Source organism: Dromaius novaehollandiae, chromosome 33 (genome assembly GCF_036370855.1).
Source record: "Dromaius novaehollandiae isolate bDroNov1 chromosome 33, bDroNov1.hap1, whole genome shotgun sequence".
NCBI lineage: Eukaryota > Metazoa > Chordata > Aves > Casuariiformes > Dromaiidae > Dromaius > Dromaius novaehollandiae.
The window spans coordinates 1,348,276-1,367,685 of NC_088127.1; the positions used below are offsets into that span (position 1 = coordinate 1,348,276).

Below are 19,410 nucleotides of genomic sequence, written 5' to 3' on the forward strand. Positions count from 1 at the left end.
AGCCCTGGGGGGGTCACGGTGCCCCGAGAGGACCGAGGCGCCCTGAGGGGGATCGAGGCGCCCTGAGGGGCATCAAGGCACCCTGAGGGGAGCATGGCGCCTCAAGGGGGATCGAGGCACCCTAAGGGGATCAAGGAGCCTCGAGGGGGATCGTGGCACCTTGAGGGACATCGAGGTGTCCTGAGGGGGATCACGACGCCCTGACGGGATCGCGGCGCCCTGAGGGGGGGTCACATCTTGTTACCTCCCCGTTTTTCCAGGCTGGGAGCAAGAGGGAAAGGAAAAGTCTGGTTCTGAGGGGAAGAGGACCAGGGGGCTTTGCTGGCGGGCAGCTGCCCTGCAGGCCGGCCCGGCACTGTGTGAGGGTCTCCGTGACTCGGGTGTCCCAAACGTGGGGAACAAAGTTAGACGTGCTGGTGGTGCTCGCCTGTGTCACGCTACCAAGCAGGAGCCACCGCGGTCAGAGCGGTGGAGAACAGCCTGAAGATCCCTCCACCTTCTCCGCTGCACGCTTACCCCGTTGCCCGCCGCGCTTTCCAGGTTAACTAGGCTTTGCGGCCAGCGCCTCATCGCTTTGAATCACCCGTGGAGTTTTGGGGAGACGAGCTGAGCTGGGCCAACGGGGCGACAGGCCAAGCCGTGGTCCGCATGTGCAGCAAGAGTGGCTGCGGTGTTTTGCAGCTAGCTCCAGGGACACTTCTTACCTGCGGCCTGCAGAAATCTGCACCCAGGCAAAGAGTTACAGCCCGCCTTTATCAAGATCCCCTGGTTGCACACAATTCCGCCCTTTTTAAGAAAAGAAGCAAACAGAGGAGCGATGAGGCGCAGCTCGGCGCCAAGGGGACCGTCCCTCCCCGCGGCGGCGGGCTGCGATGTGTTTGCGCAGCGGCAGAGGGTGCCAGCCGGCCGGGAGAGGCGTCTTCCTCGCTGGTGGTGTGACGGGACAGGAACTGCGTGCAGGAGCCCCGCGCTGCACGGCGGGGACGCGCAAGAGATGAGCAGCCCCTGGTTACATACTTGTACGTTACCGTAATTAACCTGGCCTGAAACTCGGGGAGGCGGAACGCGCCCATGGTCTCCTTCTCCTGCCTTGTCAGCGAGTTCCTTCCCCCACTGCAGCGCAGCAGGGAACGAGCTCAAAAACAGCTTTTACTTTTGTTAACTCAGCTGTAAGCCCGAACAGTCACAACCGTCCAAACGAACATTAGCTCCTTAAGAGAAAAGTCCATTAAACTTAGTAGGTTAACGATCAAGAGCGCCGTCCCATGTGGCTCTAAGGTTGCTTGACAGTATCTTGTGCCTATTCAAAAAAAGAGAGTTACCGAAACCCCAAACTGAAAATAGGAAGTCATGTGTTAAGGTGTGTGCCGAAGCAAATTTAACAGCCTTATTTCGGGTGACGGCCAGCTGTATCGGTAGTACCCACAGAGCCGCGCGCTGCTTTTTCTCCGGCTGTTCTGCACCACTGAACAGAACGCATGAGAAACGCTGCGGAGGCTGATGCTGCTTTTGGCAGAAGCCACATTTTAAGCGGGCCGTGCTGAACAGGAACTAACTACCGCTACCTGTTTTGCAGAAAGAAAACATCACGCCTGGCAGGTTTCACCGCGTGATCACTCGTATGGAAATGCGCTTTACCTTTCCTGACCAGATCGGGCTGGAGCCCTGCAGCGCGGCGAGACACCCCCGCGTCCCGGCACCGCGGAGAGCCTCGCCGAAGCGCCCGGATCGGAGCCTGGCACCGCTCGGTGCATCCGAGGTGCCCAGCGGCCCTGGCCGGCTCCACGCAGCACAGAACTAGGGATAGGTTGCGTGTGCGCCTTGTGTGTTTCTTTCTTTTGTGTCTTTCTTGTGTATTTCTTTCTTCTCCATCACTCAGATTTGGCTGAACCTCTTTTTTTAATAAAAATTAAAATTATTTTAATAAAAATTAAAAAAAAAAGATCAAGGCCTTAATATTGCCCCGTCTTTTCACCCTCCCCTTTAAAAATCCAGAAGCTTTACAGAATTCAAGCAATACTAATCTCCTGGTTGTACCTCTTTCTCGTGAAAAGGGTGGCTCTGCTCCGGGCAGGGGGGCGGACGAGGGGTCCCCAGAGGCCCCTTCCCCCCCAGCCGTTCTGCGCATCGGAGCCCGGGAGGGAAGGTGATGCAGCGTCTGCGAACCCGAAGGAACTGCTCGGCGGAAATGAGGTCTAAATAGGCACTTTATTTGTGGTTGGAATGCTGACATGGATACAACTACCGCGCACGACATTGGGAAACACACGTACGTCCCGGCGAGAGCTCTGTGTTTGCATAGGCGCCCCAGTGCATAGTGAGGGCAGTTAATGCCTCTGAGAAATACATTAAAAAGGGGGAAGGAGCGTTTTCGTGGGACATCAGCCCCGCAGGTCTCAGCGGTGGCGGTTTGCCGTGGCGGGATCACTCCTGCCCGATTTCGGGGAGTAAAGAGGAGCATGCATGGTTCACGGGGCGAAAGGAGTATCGCGTAAGGCAGAAAAGAGAGTAATCGTTCTTAAAGACAAACAATGGCTTAAAACACGTAGCTGGGGCGGAGGGAGCAGCGCTCCCATGCACACGGATCGGCCGGATCTGTCCGCGCTTCCAGACAGAAACACTGGAAGCCGTCGAGTAAAGCCCTGCTGGGCACCAGAATCCTGCCAGCGCGCGGAAGTGACTCCGGGCTTTTTTCACCCGCGCGATTCTGTGAAGATTTTCCCAAAAAACTCATTTAATGGAAGATTTGCTATTTTGCCTTACAAGACAGGGCTCTCCGTGAGCGCAGCCGTGAGCCGGAACGGTTTCTGGCTGTTGCTTCGACTTTTTCATCAGGAAAGAGCATCGGGATTCCCTAATTCTGCTCCTTAAATTCCAAATTTACCCAGAATCCGGCAGGGGCAGCAACATGTCCCAGCCAAAAAGAATAGCTTTTCCTTGCACACTTATACTCTTTTTCAACCTTTACGTTTCTCGACCTAAACATCTACACTGGATATTAACTGTTTATGGAAGTAAATGTCAGAGTTAGGGAGGTCCTCCCCAGATCAGCTGTTTCGGACGGCATTTCCGCAGCCAAAGAAGCTTGATATAAAAAGACAACAGCTACAGTCAAGGAGCAAGCAGCAAAACTCACCCTCTACACTAAAACTGCAGACAGTTAGGGGAAAAAAATAATCAAAAGCTACACAAAAATGTCAGAGAAGGGAAGAAAAAAACCCAGGACCAACATCACGCCGCGGAAAACACTTTGCGAGCCCTTTCTGGGAGGTGCTGGCGCAGCTCTAAACCCAGCACGTTCCCGTAACTGTTCCTGCTCATCTCCTGGCCGCGTCTCCTTTTTAACGCTTATTCCTTTTCGATCTGCTCCCACTTAGCCTCGGACCAGCTCGCGCGCAGGGGCCTGTGTTACACCGAGGGAAAAGGTGCTGAAACCAACTACTGCTTTTTATCTCTAATAAATGCGGAAATCCTCCCACTCCCGCGACAAGCTCTGAAAGAAGTTAGTGGTACTGTAACTTTGCAATACGTAATATTCGGAGTACGCAGCCCAAAGAAGGCAGTAAGTGAGGCAGAAGTTAAATCTTAGGATGTTACAGACGCACCAGAGCGTATATATATTTAAAAATCCGTCACGAATGCGGTACTGAAAGGCATCACCGGTGAAACGGCTGAGGCGGTGAGCTGCGAGCAGCATCGCAGGCCTGCACAGTGCTCAAACTGATGGCAAACAGCTAATAAACAAAATATACAAAACCCCAAACATTTAACAGTTCCGATATAAAACATTTCCTGTATCTTACAAAAATACTACGGGGGTCTAGAGGCTACTAGAAATACGTATAAAAAGCAAAATATATCCTTTAGCACTGATTAAAGTTGCGCATGGCTGACCGAATTCGACCATCTGCAATAAGGAGTTTTTGCACTTTTTAATTTGGAACGAAGAGGTACCTATGACCCCACGCTGCCTCCCGAGACCGCCGGCCTCCCCGAGCGGGTGTCCGATCCGTGATGCCGGGCGGTCAGACTGGTCCAGCCTCCTGCAAACTGCCCCAAAACCTCCTTTTCCTCCATGAAATCTGCCGCGGAGCCGGACCTTCCTCCCGGAAACACCGGCGAGCTACAAGTCGAGAGCGCCGTGGCAGCCGCGAACAAGGCGACCTCGCTTGCTGGTCATTTGGCTTCTCTAAAATTATGTTAATGAACTCGGTTGTTGGGAAAGGCTGTGCACGTCACTCCTTGACCATGCATCGGGGGGGCATAAATCCTTCGCGTCGCCAAACACAATTAGCTAACCGCATTTTGCCTGTTAGGGACTTTTTATTGCAAAATTGCAATTAAAAAAAAATGATTTTATACAATGCAGGATTTTTTTTTCCCAGGGGAATTGGCAGAAGCAGCTTCTAGGCTCTCGGTCATTTCAGAAAGACACAAACACACAGAGCATCCGTCCGTCCACCCCCATCGCACCCGACTACTCGGCTTCCAGCTGTTTGGCTGGATGTTTGGCACCGTCCTGCACCGCACAAGTCTCGGTCCCTCACCAGTGATTTCCCTTCCGCCTCCACCGTTCACACCCGGGTGCGGGAACGTTAATCGACAGATCCCCAGAAGAATTAGTTTTCTAACCCGCGATCAGCAAAACCCCAGAACAGCTCCCTAAGAAGCCTCCAAAACGTGGCAAGGAAAGCAAGCCTACTATCAGTGCTTTTAAATTCCCTGTGTAGGAATCAGCAGCTTCACTACAACATCTCGGGGGCCGCAAGCGCGAGGAGGTGAAACCCACTGCTTAGAGCTGCCGGCTCGAACCCGCCCGCCGTCACCGCAGCCTCCGGACTCGGCCGAGCACCGGGCGGCAATTCGGCGCAGCTCGCTTTTAACGGGCGAGGCAAGGGCACCTTTTTTTTCCCCTAAACCAATATAACCGGATTTAGTAATTTCACTTTACAGTAATCGGTTCCTCTGAGGTGAGAAAAGAGCAAAACCTGGTTAAAACGCCCTCCCCGTGCCGCTCCGGGGCCCCTCGCCCGCCTGGGCTGCCGTGCCGGTCGGGCGGCGGAGGCTGCAGTTCGGGTGCCGTTCACAGCGTTTCCGTGCCGGACAGAGGCGCTCGGGCCGTACGTTGTCCGCGCGGCTCTGCTCCAAGAGTGGGAGTGGGAAGGGAGGCGCGGGAAGGGGAAGGAAGCGCTACGCGTCCTTCTGACCCTGGTTGCTCTTCTTCAGGAGCTTCTTCAGGTCGGACGACATAAAGTAGGGCTTCTCGGCCGAGCCGTCGTTACGCTCCAGGTCTTCCACTGCAACGAGAGAATTGCCCCCGCGCGCAGGGGGGTCACGGCGCGCCGGGCCGGGCGCCGGGCGCCGCGTCGGCGATTCCCGTAAGGCCGCCCGAAGCAAAGCGGCCGCTCCCAGGAGAAGTCGGAGGAAAGCCGCGGCCGGGAAAAGCCCACGAAGCGCCGAGTCCACCGACAAAGCCCCCGAGCGCTGGGGAAGGGCCGGCGCTCGAAGGACGGGATCTCCGCGCGCGGCGGGGGATGCGAGAGCGGCAACGACCACGCCGCTCGCGTGCGACCGAGCCGCCGAGAGCAGGGGCTTTTCAGGTCTTTATCCCCCCGGCACACGAAGAGGGGAAACGCGGTGAGGATCCAGGCTGCGTTCTGCAAGCCCCTGTTTTAGGGGCTGTGAGCCTCGCAAACTGCCTCTGAGCCAAACCTTAGATTTTTTGCCCGATTTCTCTAGCCGCAGCGTTGCCGTAACCCAACCCCGACGCGGGAGCCGCCGGGTTAATGCACCGCTGCCCTTCGCTCTCCCACCCCGTGAGCAGCGGGCCTGGCGCCAGGGATGCTCCCGGCTTCCCAGCGGCCGGGGGGGTCGCGGGAGCCGCCCCGCCGGGATCCCTTCCCGCTCTCCCGAGACGGCGGCGCGAGGGGATGGCGGCTACGAGTCGTCGGCCGTGACAAGGGCGCGCTCCGGTTTACGGCTAAGGCGCTGCTGACGCAACAGGCTTAAAAGCGAAGTGTATGGCGGCTCGTAAAGAAATCCGCGGGAATGCCGACGGGTTTTGCGTAGAGGAGGAGGGAGGAAAGCGGCGCGTTTCCCGTGGGCAGGACGCGGAGCAGAGCGGAGCTGCGCCCGGGGCAGGCTGGTCGTCTGGCTCTCGCCCCCGCTCACTCCCGAAGGCGGAGCGGCGCAGGGCGCTGCACGACGGCCCCCGCGCCCTTGTTTTACAGCTGCTGAGCAGGGGCAAAGATCTCTACTCGAAAGCACAACAAAGCTACACGTCGGCGCCCGCGTGTGCAAAGGCACCCGGGGCGGCCGGCACGCGGGGCAGGCGGGACCGCGCTGGCGCCGGGCAGCTCCTCTTTGGACACGGGAACATTCGCTACCGGGCAGGGAGACGGGCTTGGCACCGCGGCCGGTCCTGGGACGCCGGTACCCGCGGCCGAAGGACGTCCCGCGGGAAACCTGCGCCTCGGAGGAGGCCACGCGGGTGGGACCTGCCGGGCGGCCGCGCGCCGGCCCCCGTGGCGGCAGCCCTAGCCGTGGCTCTCGGCGCCTTTGGAGGGCTCTGGGCTGCCCTTCAGCAGGATCTCGCTCAGCTCTGGGGACATGTAGTAGGGCCTCTCGGGGGATCCATCGTTCCTCTCCAGATCTTCGCCTTTCCGCAACCCCGGGAGGAAGCGGCCACGACAGGGCGAAGAAAGAGCAGCAGAGGAGCCGGGGAAAGGCACAGCAAGGGCGAGAGAGGAGGATAACGAGTGAAGGGAGGCACCAGGGGGAAAAAAGGAAAGGAAAAAAGAGAGGAAAATTGACGTTAGTTGCAGTTAGATCCCACCGAGACCAAAGCACCAAAGCAGAGAGAACAGGAGGCTGCAGGAGACCTAACGACAGGCCACGGGTTTCCACCGCGGCAGGCAGAAGGGAAAGGAGGTGTTTGTGAGAACGCAAGAGGAGCCGGCGGGAGGAAAAAGTGGAAGAAAACCTCGCAGTTAGAGCAGAAGGGTTGGTTCTTGCAGCCCTCAGAAACGCATCAGGCTTAAAAACCATCGGCGCCGGTTTTGTGCGCGGGAGCGGAGGCGCGCAGCCCCCGGGACCTGGCAATTCCCCCCAAGGGCCCCGGGGGGTTGGAGCAAGTCCCGGCCCTGGCAGAGCCCCCGGCGCTGGCCGCTGCCGTCGGCATTGCGCTCGCGCGGGGAGAGACATCCGTCAATAAACGGCGGCGATGCACAAGGCGAGGGGAGACGGGAGCTACGGGACGCCCGGGAAAAGCCCAAGCCGCGGGGGAAACGCAGCGCTTCAGCAGCAGGGAAACGGAAAGCGAGGCGTCCCCGCGGGTCTGCTCTGCTCGCTCATGAGCAGACGTCACGCGCTGACGAAGGAAGCGGCCCCGCGGAGGACGCGGAGCTGCAAGCCCCGAGCGAGCCCCGGCCCCGCGCCGGCGCTCCGAGGCTGCAACGAAGGGCTGCGCGGCGGATGCGCGTCCCTCGGGGCGGATACTCACAGAAGCAGAGGAAGAGCGTGTCCACGCACATGCCGTACACGCTGAAGAACCCGTGCGCGATGAGATAGGAGCCCACGATCACCGTCTGCAAGAGAAATCGCGCCGTCACGCTTTCTGACCAGGCTTCTGCAAGGAACGCAAGGCGCTGCAGAAACCCTGGCCCCGTTAACGGCAACGAGAAGAGCTGCTGAATCCCGAATCCTCCCAGGCGGGAGGAGAAGCGAGCAGGGACGGATGGACGGGCAGCGCAGAGCAGCCCAGCCAGGGCCAGGAGGTCCCAGCAGCCCTGGGGGAGGATGAGGACGGGCAGCGCAGAGCAGCCCAAGCAAGACCAGGAGGTCCCAGCAGCCCTGGGGGAGGATGAGGACGGGCAGCGCAGAGCAGCCCAGCCAGGGCCAGGAGGTCCCAGCAGCCCTGGGGGAGGATGAGGATGGGCAGCGCAGAGCAGCCCAAGCAGGACCAGGAGGTCCCAGCAGCCCTGGGGGAGGATGAGGACGGGCAGCGCAGAGCAGCCCAGCCAGGGCCAGGAGGTCCCAGCAGCCCTGGGGGAGGATGAGGATGGGCAGCGCAGAGCAGCCCAAGCAGGGCCAGGAGGTCCCAGCAGCCCTGGGGGAGGATGAGGATGGGCAGCGCAGAGCAGCCCAGCCAGGGCCAGGAGGTCCCAGCAGCCCTGGGGGAGGATGAGGATGGGCAGCGCAGAGCAGCCCAAGCAGGGCCAGAAGGTCCCAGCAGCCCTGGGGGAGGATGAGGATGGGCAGCGCAGAGCAGCCCAGCCAGGGCCAGGAGGTCCCAGCAGCCCTGGGGGAGGATGAGGATGGGCAGCGCAGAGCAGCCCAAGCAGGGCCAGAAGGTCCCAGCAGCCCTGGGGGAGGATGAGGACGGGCAGCGCAGAGCAGCCCAAGCAGGGCCAGGAGGTCCCAGCAGCCCTGGGGGAGGATGAGGACGGGCAGCGCAGAGCAGCCCAGCCAGGGCCAGGAGGTCCCAGCAGCCCTGGGGGAGGATGAGGACGGGCAGCGCAGAGCAGCCCAAGCAGGGCCAGAAGGTCCCAGCAGCCCTGGGGGAGGATGAGGACGGGCAGCGCAGAGCAGCCCAAGCAGGGCCAGAAGGTCCCAGCAGCCCTGGGGGAGGATGAGGATGGGCAGCGCAGAGCAGCCCAGCCAGGGCCAGGAGGTCCCAGCAGCAGCCCTGGAGGGAGGCCAGGCCGGCCGGCTCCGTCCCTTCGGCAGAGCCGCCTCTCCGGCCGAACAAAGGCCCGTTTCAACGGGAATGGCGAAAACGCCTTCGCGAAGGCGGCCCTTCAGCAGGGGCATGGCAGGAGCATTTCCTCAAGGCCTTGTAGAGAAGCGCCGAGTGGTTTTTAATTTCCCCTGTCACCTCTAAATTCACCAGGAGCTGAGAAAGCGGCTCACCAGAATAGGGACCCAGTAGTAATTCAGGGATGGTGCCGTGTCTTGAACCAGTTTTATTCGATGGGTGAAGAAAAAGAAGGCGAGGATTCCTAGGAAACATAATAACGCCAACAGCTCAGGAAACCAGGCCGAAGGAAAAGGGCAGGAAATGGGTGGGGGGACGGAGACGTAAAACAGCACTAAGGGAAAGGGATGGTTTATTCCGAAGGGGCGAAGAGACGAGAGGTTTTGGGAAGGTTCGTCTGGGCTGCGCGAGGGGGCTGCGGCAGACCAGCCCCAAGGAGAAGCTGGCAGCCCCAAACACTCACCGACGCTGCCCACGATGAGGAGCTTCCCGAGGAAAAACAGGAAATCCGTGACTTTATCTAAAACGGCCACCCTAGAAACAAAAGAGGGATGAGCACCCGCCCTCGGCTCAGAAAGCAGGGTGGGAGGAGGAGGAGGGAGACGCACGCGTTTGCCCCCAGCGAAACCCCACGGCTTGATGCAAAACTCGATGGGCTGCAGCCAGCCCAGACGAGCGGCGCAGGCATCTGCGCTATCGCTGGCAACGAATAAGTTCCCCTTACGCCAGTCTCCCAGAAGCAGAGGCCTCGCGCTTGCCAGGGTCTTACCTAATGATGTTCCTCATCAGCAGGAAGAAGGCGTTCCTGGCAGAAGTGCAGAAGTTGGTGCCGTAGACGGCAATCTAGAGGGGATCACAGAGGAAGGCACGGAGAGAAGAGAAACGGCCTTGCAGAGAATTTGTTGCACCCGTTTCTTACTCGGAGACAATTAATCTCATCTTTAAGTACAAGTCTAAATAGCTGGATAAATCACGCCCCAGAAGTGCCTCCTTCTCCGCTGACAGTGTCCAAACTGCGGACACCTAAAGCTGAGCCTGCCCAGGGTCTCCGAGAGGGTCCAAGCCAGCTAAGGACAAGAAGGTCTGAGCCAGCTAAGGACAAGATTTTCCAGTGAAACAGCAGGGAAACGCCAAAATGCAGAGACGCCACTCTCAACACCGTTTCAGAACCTCCAGGTATGCCGAGACCGCCCCGTCGCTGCCTTTTGGCCCTGCCGACGGGAGGTTCTTACCATGATATACGCGTTTCTGTTCAGGAATTTGATGAACTTCTCCAGGCACCAGAAGCAGCACTTCAGACAGCCCAGGAGGAACTTGGCGAACCTGTTCTCGGCAGCTGGAGGGACACGGCCGGACACAGCGGAGCGTAAGAGGCCGGAACGAAAGGCTCTTTTCTTTGAGAAGCAACTTGGCGAATGCCAAAATCCCTGGGGAAAGACGCCCCGCTCCCCCGTCCCACCTCCGCACGCAGCCTCCCTGAGCATATTCCCGAGCCGTTGCTCTTCCCGAGCTCCCTGGAAGGCCCCTGCTTTTACAGGCGACGGGAAAACCCCGCGTGTTCCTCCCACGCTTCTGCCGAGCGCTCACGCTTCGGGGTCTGTGGCACCACGCGGCTACGACAAGACTTTACCGGCACCTGCGCGGAGCCCCAGAACCTGCCGGTCGACTTGGCCTGGCCGCCAAGCCGGGAACCTTGGCGTCTGCCCTGGGAAACATCTCTCGGAGGAAGAGATGACCAGGGAAAAGGGAAATTCTCTGCCTAAATACTGAAAACACTCCTCTGGATTAGTCATGTTTTGATACTAATGAAATACTGGAGACCAGCCTTGCTCATCCGAAAACCGTTCCCGTTTAGGTACCTTTGAGCCTGTGGTCCAGATACTCCAGAGTGACCCGGATGACCTGGACGATAGCGAGAATCAGGGACCCGAAGGCGAGCGAGCCGGTGTGGTACCTGCCGCGGGAGACCGCTCGGGTTAGGAGCAGAAGACGTCAAGGGGCTGCAGCCAAGCCGGGTGTTCGCAACCCAGGCGAAACGCCGTAGCGAGCCTCCCCCGGCGCTTACCGGAGCGCGCGGCCGAAGGAGGAGAAGAGCGGGAACGCGGGGATGTCGTCGGGCTTCTTGAAGGCCCAGTAGTAAGAGGCAAAGGCCCCGGCTAGCGTGACCTGGCCCAGCGCGATCACAAAGTTGGCCAACCAGAAGAACATGAAGACGTTGTAGAACTGGAAGACGATGAGGTATTTGTGGTAGGCCGTCTCGCCCCCGTAGAACGCAAAGAGGCACTGGGCGTCCGGGCACGCCTTGGTGACGTTGCTCGTGTTGAACGTCTGCAGGGAAGGTAAGCGAGACTCAGACGCGGCGGCGGCGAGAGCCGTGGAGGAAGGCGGCTAGCAGGATTTTCGGTCAAGCCAAAGCAATCCCTGGATCTCGAGTTTCAGGAAACATTACGTTGTTTAGTTTTTTGCTCTGTCTGAATATGCCGCTTGCTCAGCTAAAAGATGAGCTTTGTACATACGACAGCTTGAGGGAAAATCACAACCTGATGTAAATGAGCTCAGAAATCCACAATTTCCACCTGGAAGAATGTGCAGGCTGGAACAGCCACCAAAATACTCTCAATATAATGAACTACCTTATCCTTGACAGACTAAGCACAGCATTACTAGGAGTCTCCCAGGACTTCCTCACCTCCGGGTTGCAGGTCTGCCCGGAAAATTGGCACGCGGACTCATTGAACACCTTGTAGACGGCCTCGTTGGAGGTCGACAGGAAACTAGAGAGCAGCAGTTAAGGAGACACAATTTTGTGAAAACCAGAGCAGAACGGGGCGTATCCCGCGCAGAGCTGCTCTCGCCACCTCTCTGCAACGGCCTTTCCGCTGTTTGTTGTTGGTTTTTTCCTATTTTTAAGCTGGAGCTAGAGACTGAAGCTGACGGCTAGGAAACAGAAGCAGCCCTCGCTGCACAGCGGCCCTGGCACCCTGGAAGACCCCCGGTCCGCCCGGGGCAGGCGCGGGAGGAGGATACACGGCGGTGCTGGCCCAGTACGCGATGCAGAGGCACAGCAGGAAGAAGGTGCACAGGGGAAACAGCAGCGACATCATGATGTGGCCGACGGCCCTGCAGGGAAGGGGGGACCGTCAAAAGCCAGGGAAACCCTCGCGGCGGTGGGGAAACCGGCACGAGCAGAGCGGCATCTCCTCGCAGCGGAGCCCCAGCCCCAGGCACCTGCTGGCCTCCTTGATGAGCGCGATGGCGATGAGGATCCTCTTGCGGAGGAAGATGAGCAGCAGCACGACCAGCACCTCCACGACGCAGAGGATGATCACTGCAAGGGAGGAAGGACGTCCCGGGAGCGCCGCGCGCAGGTTCCCCGGCCCGGAGGCAGCGCGGCAGAGGCCGCGGGTCTCCGCCGGCGCGGCGGACGCAGCGGGCCGGGGCGAGGCCGGGACTCACTGAAGGCCAGCCAGGTCTGCCTCAGGTGCAGGTAGACGCGGAGGTCGGTCTGGAAGCCCAGGTCCTTCAGGGAGATGTCGGAGCCGGCCTCCCCCTTCAGCTTATCATATTCCATGTAACAGTGGAAGATTCCTGCGGCGAAAGGGAGAAAACCGTCGTATTAGCGCTGAAAGACCCAGAGGTTGGCACCGTGCTTGGTCCCGCCGACGTTCGGGTGCAGCAAGCCCGGGGGACGTTGCCTATAGACTTTGGGCAAGTCCCGCTCAAGCTTCAGACAACTGAAGACCCGCGGGAGCGAGGAGAAGGTGCCGCACGCTGCGGTCGGCACTCACCGTACGCCAGCACCAGGATCACCATCACGATCATCACCCAGACCATGATGCCGGCGAGGTACCGCAGCAGGACGATGAAGACGAAGCTGACCACCATGGCGATCACCAGGCCTCTGCGAAAGCGGAGCCATCACGCGCGGGAAACCACGGCGAGGCCGCCGCTTCCCGCGGCGTTCCCCACCAACCCAGCAACCCCTCCTCGTTCCTCAAACGAGTTTTAACGACGAGGCCGGAGCGACGTCCTTAGGGATGGAAACCATCAGCGGCAGAGCAGACACAGCGCGAACGGAGTCCAAATAAAGCAGCCCCTAAAGAGCCTTCGCCCTCCCTCATTCCTGCGGACCTCCCTGCTCTGCAAAGCGGGGCAGGCCCAAATCTGCAAGGAGCCGGCTCGTCTCCCGGGGACGAGCTCGTTTTACGGAGGGGATTCAACAAGCAGGAGCTGCTGCCGCTTATCCCCTCCTTGCCTGGGACTAGATCCCAGCCACGTCGTTGCTCCAGCCTGCTCTGTTCCCGTCTCTGTTTACGCCTCCTCCCACCCTTTTGCTATTAGTAACTTTGCAGGGAAATCATGCAAAGGATTAAAAAAGCAAACAGAACCAAAACCCCAACCGTTGTGGGTCATTCGCGAGCTTTGCCCAGTGTTTGCTCAAATGCGGCCCCGCGCGGCGTGTGCATCAGCGCAGCCGGGCAGCTCCCTGCTCACATTATTATCCAGTACCAGGAAACCGTGTAATCTTCAAAGATCTTCATGGCCAGTTGTCTCGCTTCCAGAACCACATTTGCTTTTCTGGAACGAGAAAGAAAAATAGAAAAAGCCAAACCGACAATAAGACGGAGCAGACGGCAGGGGAAAGCAGCGGGCGGCGGTTTCGGCCGGGGATGCAGCAACGGCGGAGCAGCTCGTTGCAGGCGGGCGGCTCCCCCGCACGCGCCCGCGTCCCCGCCGTAGCCTACGTGTATGTATATGCAAAATATACTAGGGTGGTTTTTGCAGACTTCGGCGCCCGGGGCGACGGCGGCGCAGGCGGTCCCCCCGCGGGGAAGGCCGCCGACTCACTTGGCGCCTTCCAGCAGCTCGGTGACGTTCCTCCGGGCCCCGCGGCCGTCGTCGTAGGTGGTCTGGTTGCCCACCATGAGGACGCCCTGCTGGGCCCGCAGGGCCGGGAAGCACCGCCGGGCCACTGCGCGAGAGGGGCGCGGGCGTCAGCGGGGCCGCGCGGGCCGGCGGCCGCGGCTCGGGGCGCGGCGGGGCGGCGGGAGCCGGCGCCGGGGCCGCCCGGACCTACGTGGCGTGCTGGGGATGAGCATGGCCGGACACTCCCGGTCCCTCAGCGCCTCGAGGGGAGCCTGGGGGGCGACACGGGCGAGCTGGAGAGCGGTCCGCGGGCGGGACCCGCCGCGACGCGCAAAGGGGAAAACGCCAGAAGGAGGCAAAGCCACCCCGGAGCGGCCGCGCCGGGAGGCGGGAGACCCCCCACCCACCTTGTGCAGGTCGGCGAAGCCGGGGACGCAGAACTGCTGGTAGTAGCGCAGGGCGCTGGCGGAGCCGGCGGCGTGGGCGCCCAGGTAGGTGAGGAACCGGTCCGGGCAGCGGCTCACGCAGATCTGCCGGCGGCAGCACGGCGGGCGCGAGTCCGGGGGGGTCCCGCGCCCCGACCCCCCCCGTCTGCACCGCCGCCCCCGGTTCCGCTTTTCGCCCCGTTTTGGTCCGCTCCGGGCACGGGAGGCCCCCGGCGCACCGAAAGCAGGGGCGCGGTACCTGCGTGGTCGGGCACTGCAGCTCCAGCAGCACCAGCGGGCTGGCACACTTCACGATGTCGAAGTAGAAGAGGAAGGGCTTGTCCCTGCGGACGGGCGGGCGGGCGGACGGATGGACGGACGCGTCACCGCCGGCGCCGGCACCCCCGGCTCGGCTTGCACGGCGTCGGGCCGGGGCGCGCGGGGAAGGGGATGTGCCGGGGCCCGGGGGCGCGCGGGGGGCCCCGCTCGTTAGCACCGCGGCATCGTCCCAGCTGCCGGCGGGAGGGAGGGAGGGAGGGAGGCACCTACTCGTTGGCGGTTCCCTGCTGCCCGCAGAACTGCCCGCGGCTGTCCGTGGGGTAAATCACCTTCCGGGGGTCTCCGTGCGTCCAGGCTGCGGGGAAGCGGCCGGGTTACGGCGCGGCCCCCCCCCCCCCCCGGCCCGCCGCCCCGTCCCGAAACGCACCCACGATGCCCACGGCGACGTAGGCCACGATGGCGACGACGAGCAGGACGCAGCAGACGACGTCGGTGCAGCCGCTGCGCGGGGAGACGGGCGGGACGTGAGCGGGGCTCGGAGCTGCCGGAGCCGCCGGAGCCACCGGAGCTGCCGGAGCCGCCGGCCCGGGGACGGGAGCCGCGTGGGGCGCGCGGGAAAGCGGCCCAGAGCGACGCGGCCCCTCTTACCGGTCGTAAATGGGACCTTTGAATGTCGGGTCATATTTCTGCGGCGTCCCTGCGGAGACGGGGGGGAACGTGCTGGGAGAGCAGAGCGGCCGGGCGGCCCCCCCCCCCGCCCCCCCGGCACGGGAAAGCTGCCTCCGGGCGCCCGGGGGGGAGCGGGGTGTCCCGGTCCCCATCCCGGGGCGGCCGCCGGAGCGGGCCGGGCCGCAGGCGGGGTGCGGGGATCTCCCGGGAGCCTCCGGGCCGGTTTTCCTCCCACGCCCCGCTCCGATGCTGCTGCTGGAGGCAACAAAGCGACGCGGAGACGCCCAGGGCGGCCGGGGCAGTGGAGCACGAGAATCCGGAGCAAACGATCTCCGCGTGCCATGTTTCTCCTTGCAATGCCTGTTTTCCAGGCGTGGAAGCAATTATCCGGCTGGAAAACAAGCTTCCACGGCGTTCTCCAAGCTGCTCTCTCTGAAAGTTGTTTGCATCCCGCCCCGGGAGTTTTCCAGAGGAGTGGAAGTCCCCAAAGCCGCTCCGGCGGCAGCGCAGCGGGACTGGCCCGGCGCGAGGCCCTGGCGAGGGGCAGGTGGATCCCGGGGGCTGGAAACCAGCCGGGCGGCAACGCGCCGAGGGCCCCGGAGGAGCCGGGCAGGGCTGGCACGGGCAAAGGGCCCCGAAGCGAGCTGCCCCCCCCCCGCCGCCGGCCGCCTCGTCCCGCAGCAGCGAGCCGTTTCCCCGCTTTGTTTGTAGGGTGGGATTCGGGCCAGCTCCGCGCCCGCGTTCCCCGGGGACGGGGCTCCGGCCATCGCCGTCACGAGCGCGGCCGGTCTCAGCCGGGCGGCACCGGCTCCGGCGGCAGGTTTGCGGAGCAGCCGGCGTTTTCCCGCGGAGCCGAGCGCCCGGCCGCACCGCCGGAGGCTCCGCACCCCCGCGCTCCCGGCCGGGGCCTCCCGGCTCCTAATCTCGGAAGAGCACCCGGGAAAACGGGCATCCGGCCCAGCCCGGCCGAGCCGAGCGCGGTGACTAACGCGGCCGGGCAGGACGTGGCCCAGCCCAGCGCCGGCCGGAGCCGTCGCCCCGATCCGCCGGCACCTCCCGCGCCCGGGCAGGTTGCACAGGTGCCGGAGACGCTGGAGATGCCGCCGGCGGAAAAGGACAGCGGGAAAAACGCCGCTCCTTGCTTCCCCCCCCTTATCTTGTTTTCTCCCCCCCCTTATCTTGTTTTCGATCTCTGCTCTGCCGCCAAGCCAGCCGCTGCCTTCGGCCTCCCCGGGGAGGAAGAGGAGGGCTCTCCCGCGCCGCCGGCCTCACCGTGCTTGCCGTAGTAGTGCTCCGCGTGCCCGGCCATGCCGGTGGGCGGGCGGCTCTGCCTGCGCGGCCGGGACGCTGCCGCTGCCGCTGCCGTGCGCGGTGCAGCGAGCCGGCCGGACCCGGCACACGCGCATTCCTGCGCGCGCCCGTGCTGGGCGTGCCGGGCCGCGCCGCGCCGACGCCGCGCCAACAGCGCCCGCAAACGCCTTTACAGGCGGCACCGCGGCCCGGCCGAGCCCCCGGGGCGGGCGCCGGCCTCCCCCTCCTCCGCGCCCCGCTTTCCGGCGGCTTTTTCCCCAAACGGCAGCGCGAGCGGGCGACTTCCTCCCTGCGAGGCACCGAGCTTCGCCCGGGCTCTGCGACCGCGGCTCCGCGGTGGGAAAGCGCCGACCACGGCCCCCTTCGCCGCGGCCCCCTTCGCCGCGGCCCCCGCGTGTTTACGGCCGCCCGACACACAGGGCTTTTCATTCCCGGCCGTCCCCACCCCGCTCCGTCCCCGCTATATTTAGCCCGTAAATAAATATCTCGCCGGGCGCCGGGGCCGGCGGTCGGGAATAGAAACCACGGCCCGGCGCCGGGGCCGGTGCGGTCCTGCTGGCACGAAGCGGCCTTCCCGCGGGAGCCGCCGGCGACGGAGACGGCAACGGTCCCTTTGGGCCGAGCCAAACCCAGGGGAGCCCGTTGGGTGCCAGCGCGGAGCAGCGCGGCCTCCTCCTCCTCCTCCTCCTCCTCCTCCTCCTCCTCGCTGGGGGCGAACGGGGGCGACGGCGCCCGGCTCCGGCCGTTGCTCCGGGTTTCCGCAGCCGGAGCCCGGAGCCGGATGGGCCCAAGCAGCGCCGAGCTGCCCCGGGGTGGAGGGAGAGCACCGGGACCGGCTCCGCATCCGTGAAACGTTGGCCTGGGACGAAGGCCGGAGCAGCCCCGTGGTGCGGGAATGGGAATGGGAACGGGAATGGGTGCGGGAACGGGCCACCCCTGGTTCCCGCGGTCTCCGCCGCCGGTGCCGCCCGGGCCTGGGAAGCGCCGTGGCCCCTCTCCGGGGTCGGGGCTGCCGCCACGGGGGACCAGGACACCCCGAGGGTCCCGGTGCCGCCACAGAGCCCGGAGCATCCCCGGGGCCGGCCCGTTCCCGCGGGCGAGGGAGGCGCCGAGGCTGGTTCCCGCGGGCAGCCGGTCACTCACGTGCCGTCGAGGCCGGGGTCCGTCCCCAGCCAGAGCCGGTGGAAAGCCGGGAGGAGGGCAGACCCCCCCGTCCCCGCGGAGCCGCCTGCCCGGCGCTGGCGGAGCGGGAGAGGCCCCGGGCGCGAGGCAGGCGGAGGCCGGAGCCGGCCGGGCCTTGACGCACTGGATGCTCCGGGCACGGCGGGGGCTGCGCGACCCCCGCCAGGCCCGGGAAGGGAGCCCGGCCGAGCCCGGCCCCGGATACCGGGGTGCCCGGCTGGGGCAGGGCCAGGCGGTCCCCAAACCCGGGACCCCCAGCAGCGCGTGCCGGGGACCCCCAACCGGACTGACACCGGCAACGGGGGTCTCCGGGCAGGATGGGGACTGGGAGGGGGCACTGGGGGGGATGGGGATGCAGGGAGGGGACCCCCGGGTGGGAGGGAGGGGACCCCAGGAGGGGTGGGGGTCTGGGGATGGGACCCCCGGCAGGAGGGATGCGGTCCAGGGGGATCTGGGAGGGATGCGGGTCCGTGGGGACTCCCGGCAGGAGGGATGCGGTCCAGGGAGCCCCAGGAGGGATGCGGGTCTGTGGGGACTCCCGCCAGGAGGGATGCGGTCCAGGGGGGATCCCCGCCAGGAGGGATGCGGGTCGGGAGGACCCGGGAGGGATGTGGTCCAGGGGGACCCGGGAAGGATGCGGGTCCGTGGGGATGCCCGGCAGGAGGGATGCAGTCCAGGGGGACCCGGGAAGGATGCGGGTCCGTGGGGATGCCCGGCAGGAGGGATGTGGTCCAGGGAGCCCCAGGAGGAGGGATGCGGTCCAGGGGGACCCGGGAAGGATGCGGGTGCAGGGATGGGACCCCCGGCGGGAGGGATGGGACCCCGGGGGGGGCCCCGGGCAGAGGGGCCGCGGGCGCGGGGAGGGGACCCCGGGCCGCCGCCGGGGACAAAGGGCCGCCGAGCGCCGCGCCCGCCCCCGCCCCCCCGCGCGGGGCCCGGCCGGTACCGTAAGCGCCGCCCGGGTCCTTGCGGCCCGGCGCCTCCTCGTCCATGGCGGGGGCGCTCCGGGCGCTCCGGGCCCCGCCGCCGCCGCCGCTCCCACCGGGCGCCGCCTGCGGCTCCGTGCCACCGGGGCGGGACCGCGCCGCCTCCCACCCCCGGGGCCGGGCCCCGCCGCCCCGCCCCGCCGCGGCCTGCGGGGCCCAGGCGTCCGGGCGCTGCCCAGCCCCCTCCATCCGCACGCTCATCCCGGGGTGGGGGGGGGACCCAGGTGTCTGGGGGATGCACAGACCCCCCCAGGGTGGGATGGGGGACCCAGGCGTCCGGGGGGTGCACAACCCCCCCCCCCCAGGGTGGGAGGGGACCGAAGCATCCGAGCTTTGCCCAGAGCCCCCTCCCCTTCCTTCCAGGCATTTGGGTGCTGCACAGAGTCCCCCAAGGCCGGGATGGGGGACCCAGGCGTCCGGGGGGTGCACAGACCCCCCCAGGGTGGGATGGGGGAGCCCAGGCATCCGGCGGGTGCACAGACCCCCCCCCCCACTTCTCCCCATGCACCTGGGTGCTGCAGAGTCCCCCAGGGCTGTGATGGGGGCCCAGGTGTCTGGGGGCTGCCCAGCCCCCCCCAGGACCATGACGGGGGCCCAGGCATCCGGGGGCTGCCCAGCCCCCCCCAGGCCATGACGGGGGCCCAGGCATCCAGGGGCTTCCCAGGCCCCCCGCACGGCCTTGATGAGGGCCCAGGCGTCCGGGGGCTGCCCAGCCCCCCCCAGGACCATGACGGGGGCCCAGGCGTCCAGGGGCTGCCCAGCCCCCCCAGAGCCGTAACAGGGGCCCAGGCATCCGGGGGCTGCCCAGCCCCCCCCAGGACCATGACGGGGGCCCAGGCGTCCGGGGGCTGCCCAGCCCCCCCAGAGCCGTAACAGGGGCCCAGGCGTCCGGAGGCTGTCCAGCCCCCCCAGGACCATGACGGGGGCCCAGGCGTCC

The 19,410-nt window shown here is 64.4% G+C and overlaps 1 protein-coding gene and 1 long non-coding RNA gene across 5 annotated transcripts; one reads left to right on the forward strand and one right to left on the reverse strand.

Annotated features, from left to right (window-relative positions):
* Positions 1–21: 21 nt before the first annotated feature.
* Positions 22–1,942, forward strand: LOC135323994 (uncharacterized). The gene is made up of 2 exons (XR_010385431.1): positions 22–1,019; positions 1,577–1,942. It is a non-coding gene; the product is annotated as an uncharacterized LOC135323994 (long non-coding RNA).
* Positions 1,943–2,189: 247 nt separating this feature from the next.
* Positions 2,190–18,592, reverse strand: SLC44A2 (solute carrier family 44 member 2 (CTL2 blood group)). Of its 4 annotated transcripts, none has more exons than XM_064499391.1 (22): positions 18,434–18,591; positions 14,974–15,022; positions 14,753–14,826; positions 14,596–14,680; positions 14,306–14,390; positions 14,029–14,151; positions 13,833–13,893; positions 13,604–13,727; positions 13,250–13,333; positions 12,544–12,656; positions 12,212–12,343; positions 11,984–12,083; positions 11,783–11,875; positions 11,445–11,529; positions 10,821–11,083; positions 10,615–10,709; positions 9,988–10,091; positions 9,525–9,598; positions 9,219–9,289; positions 8,911–8,999; positions 7,502–7,586; positions 2,190–5,297 (listed from the first exon to the last, which is right to left on the reverse strand). In XM_064499391.1, exons 1-22 carry the CDS (start codon positions 18,477–18,479, stop codon positions 5,191–5,193), a joined length of 2,142 nt encoding a protein of 713 aa, XP_064355461.1. In that variant the 5' UTR covers positions 18,480–18,591; the 3' UTR covers positions 2,190–5,190. The 4 variants fall into 4 exon arrangements, with proteins under 4 accessions (XP_064355461.1, XP_064355463.1, XP_064355460.1 ...); XM_064499393.1 differs by lacking the exon at positions 18,434–18,591 and adding an exon at positions 16,267–16,407; XM_064499390.1 differs by lacking the exon at positions 2,190–5,297 and adding an exon at positions 6,238–6,658 and having other exon boundaries at positions 18,434–18,592.
* Positions 18,593–19,410: the final 818 nt, after the last annotated feature.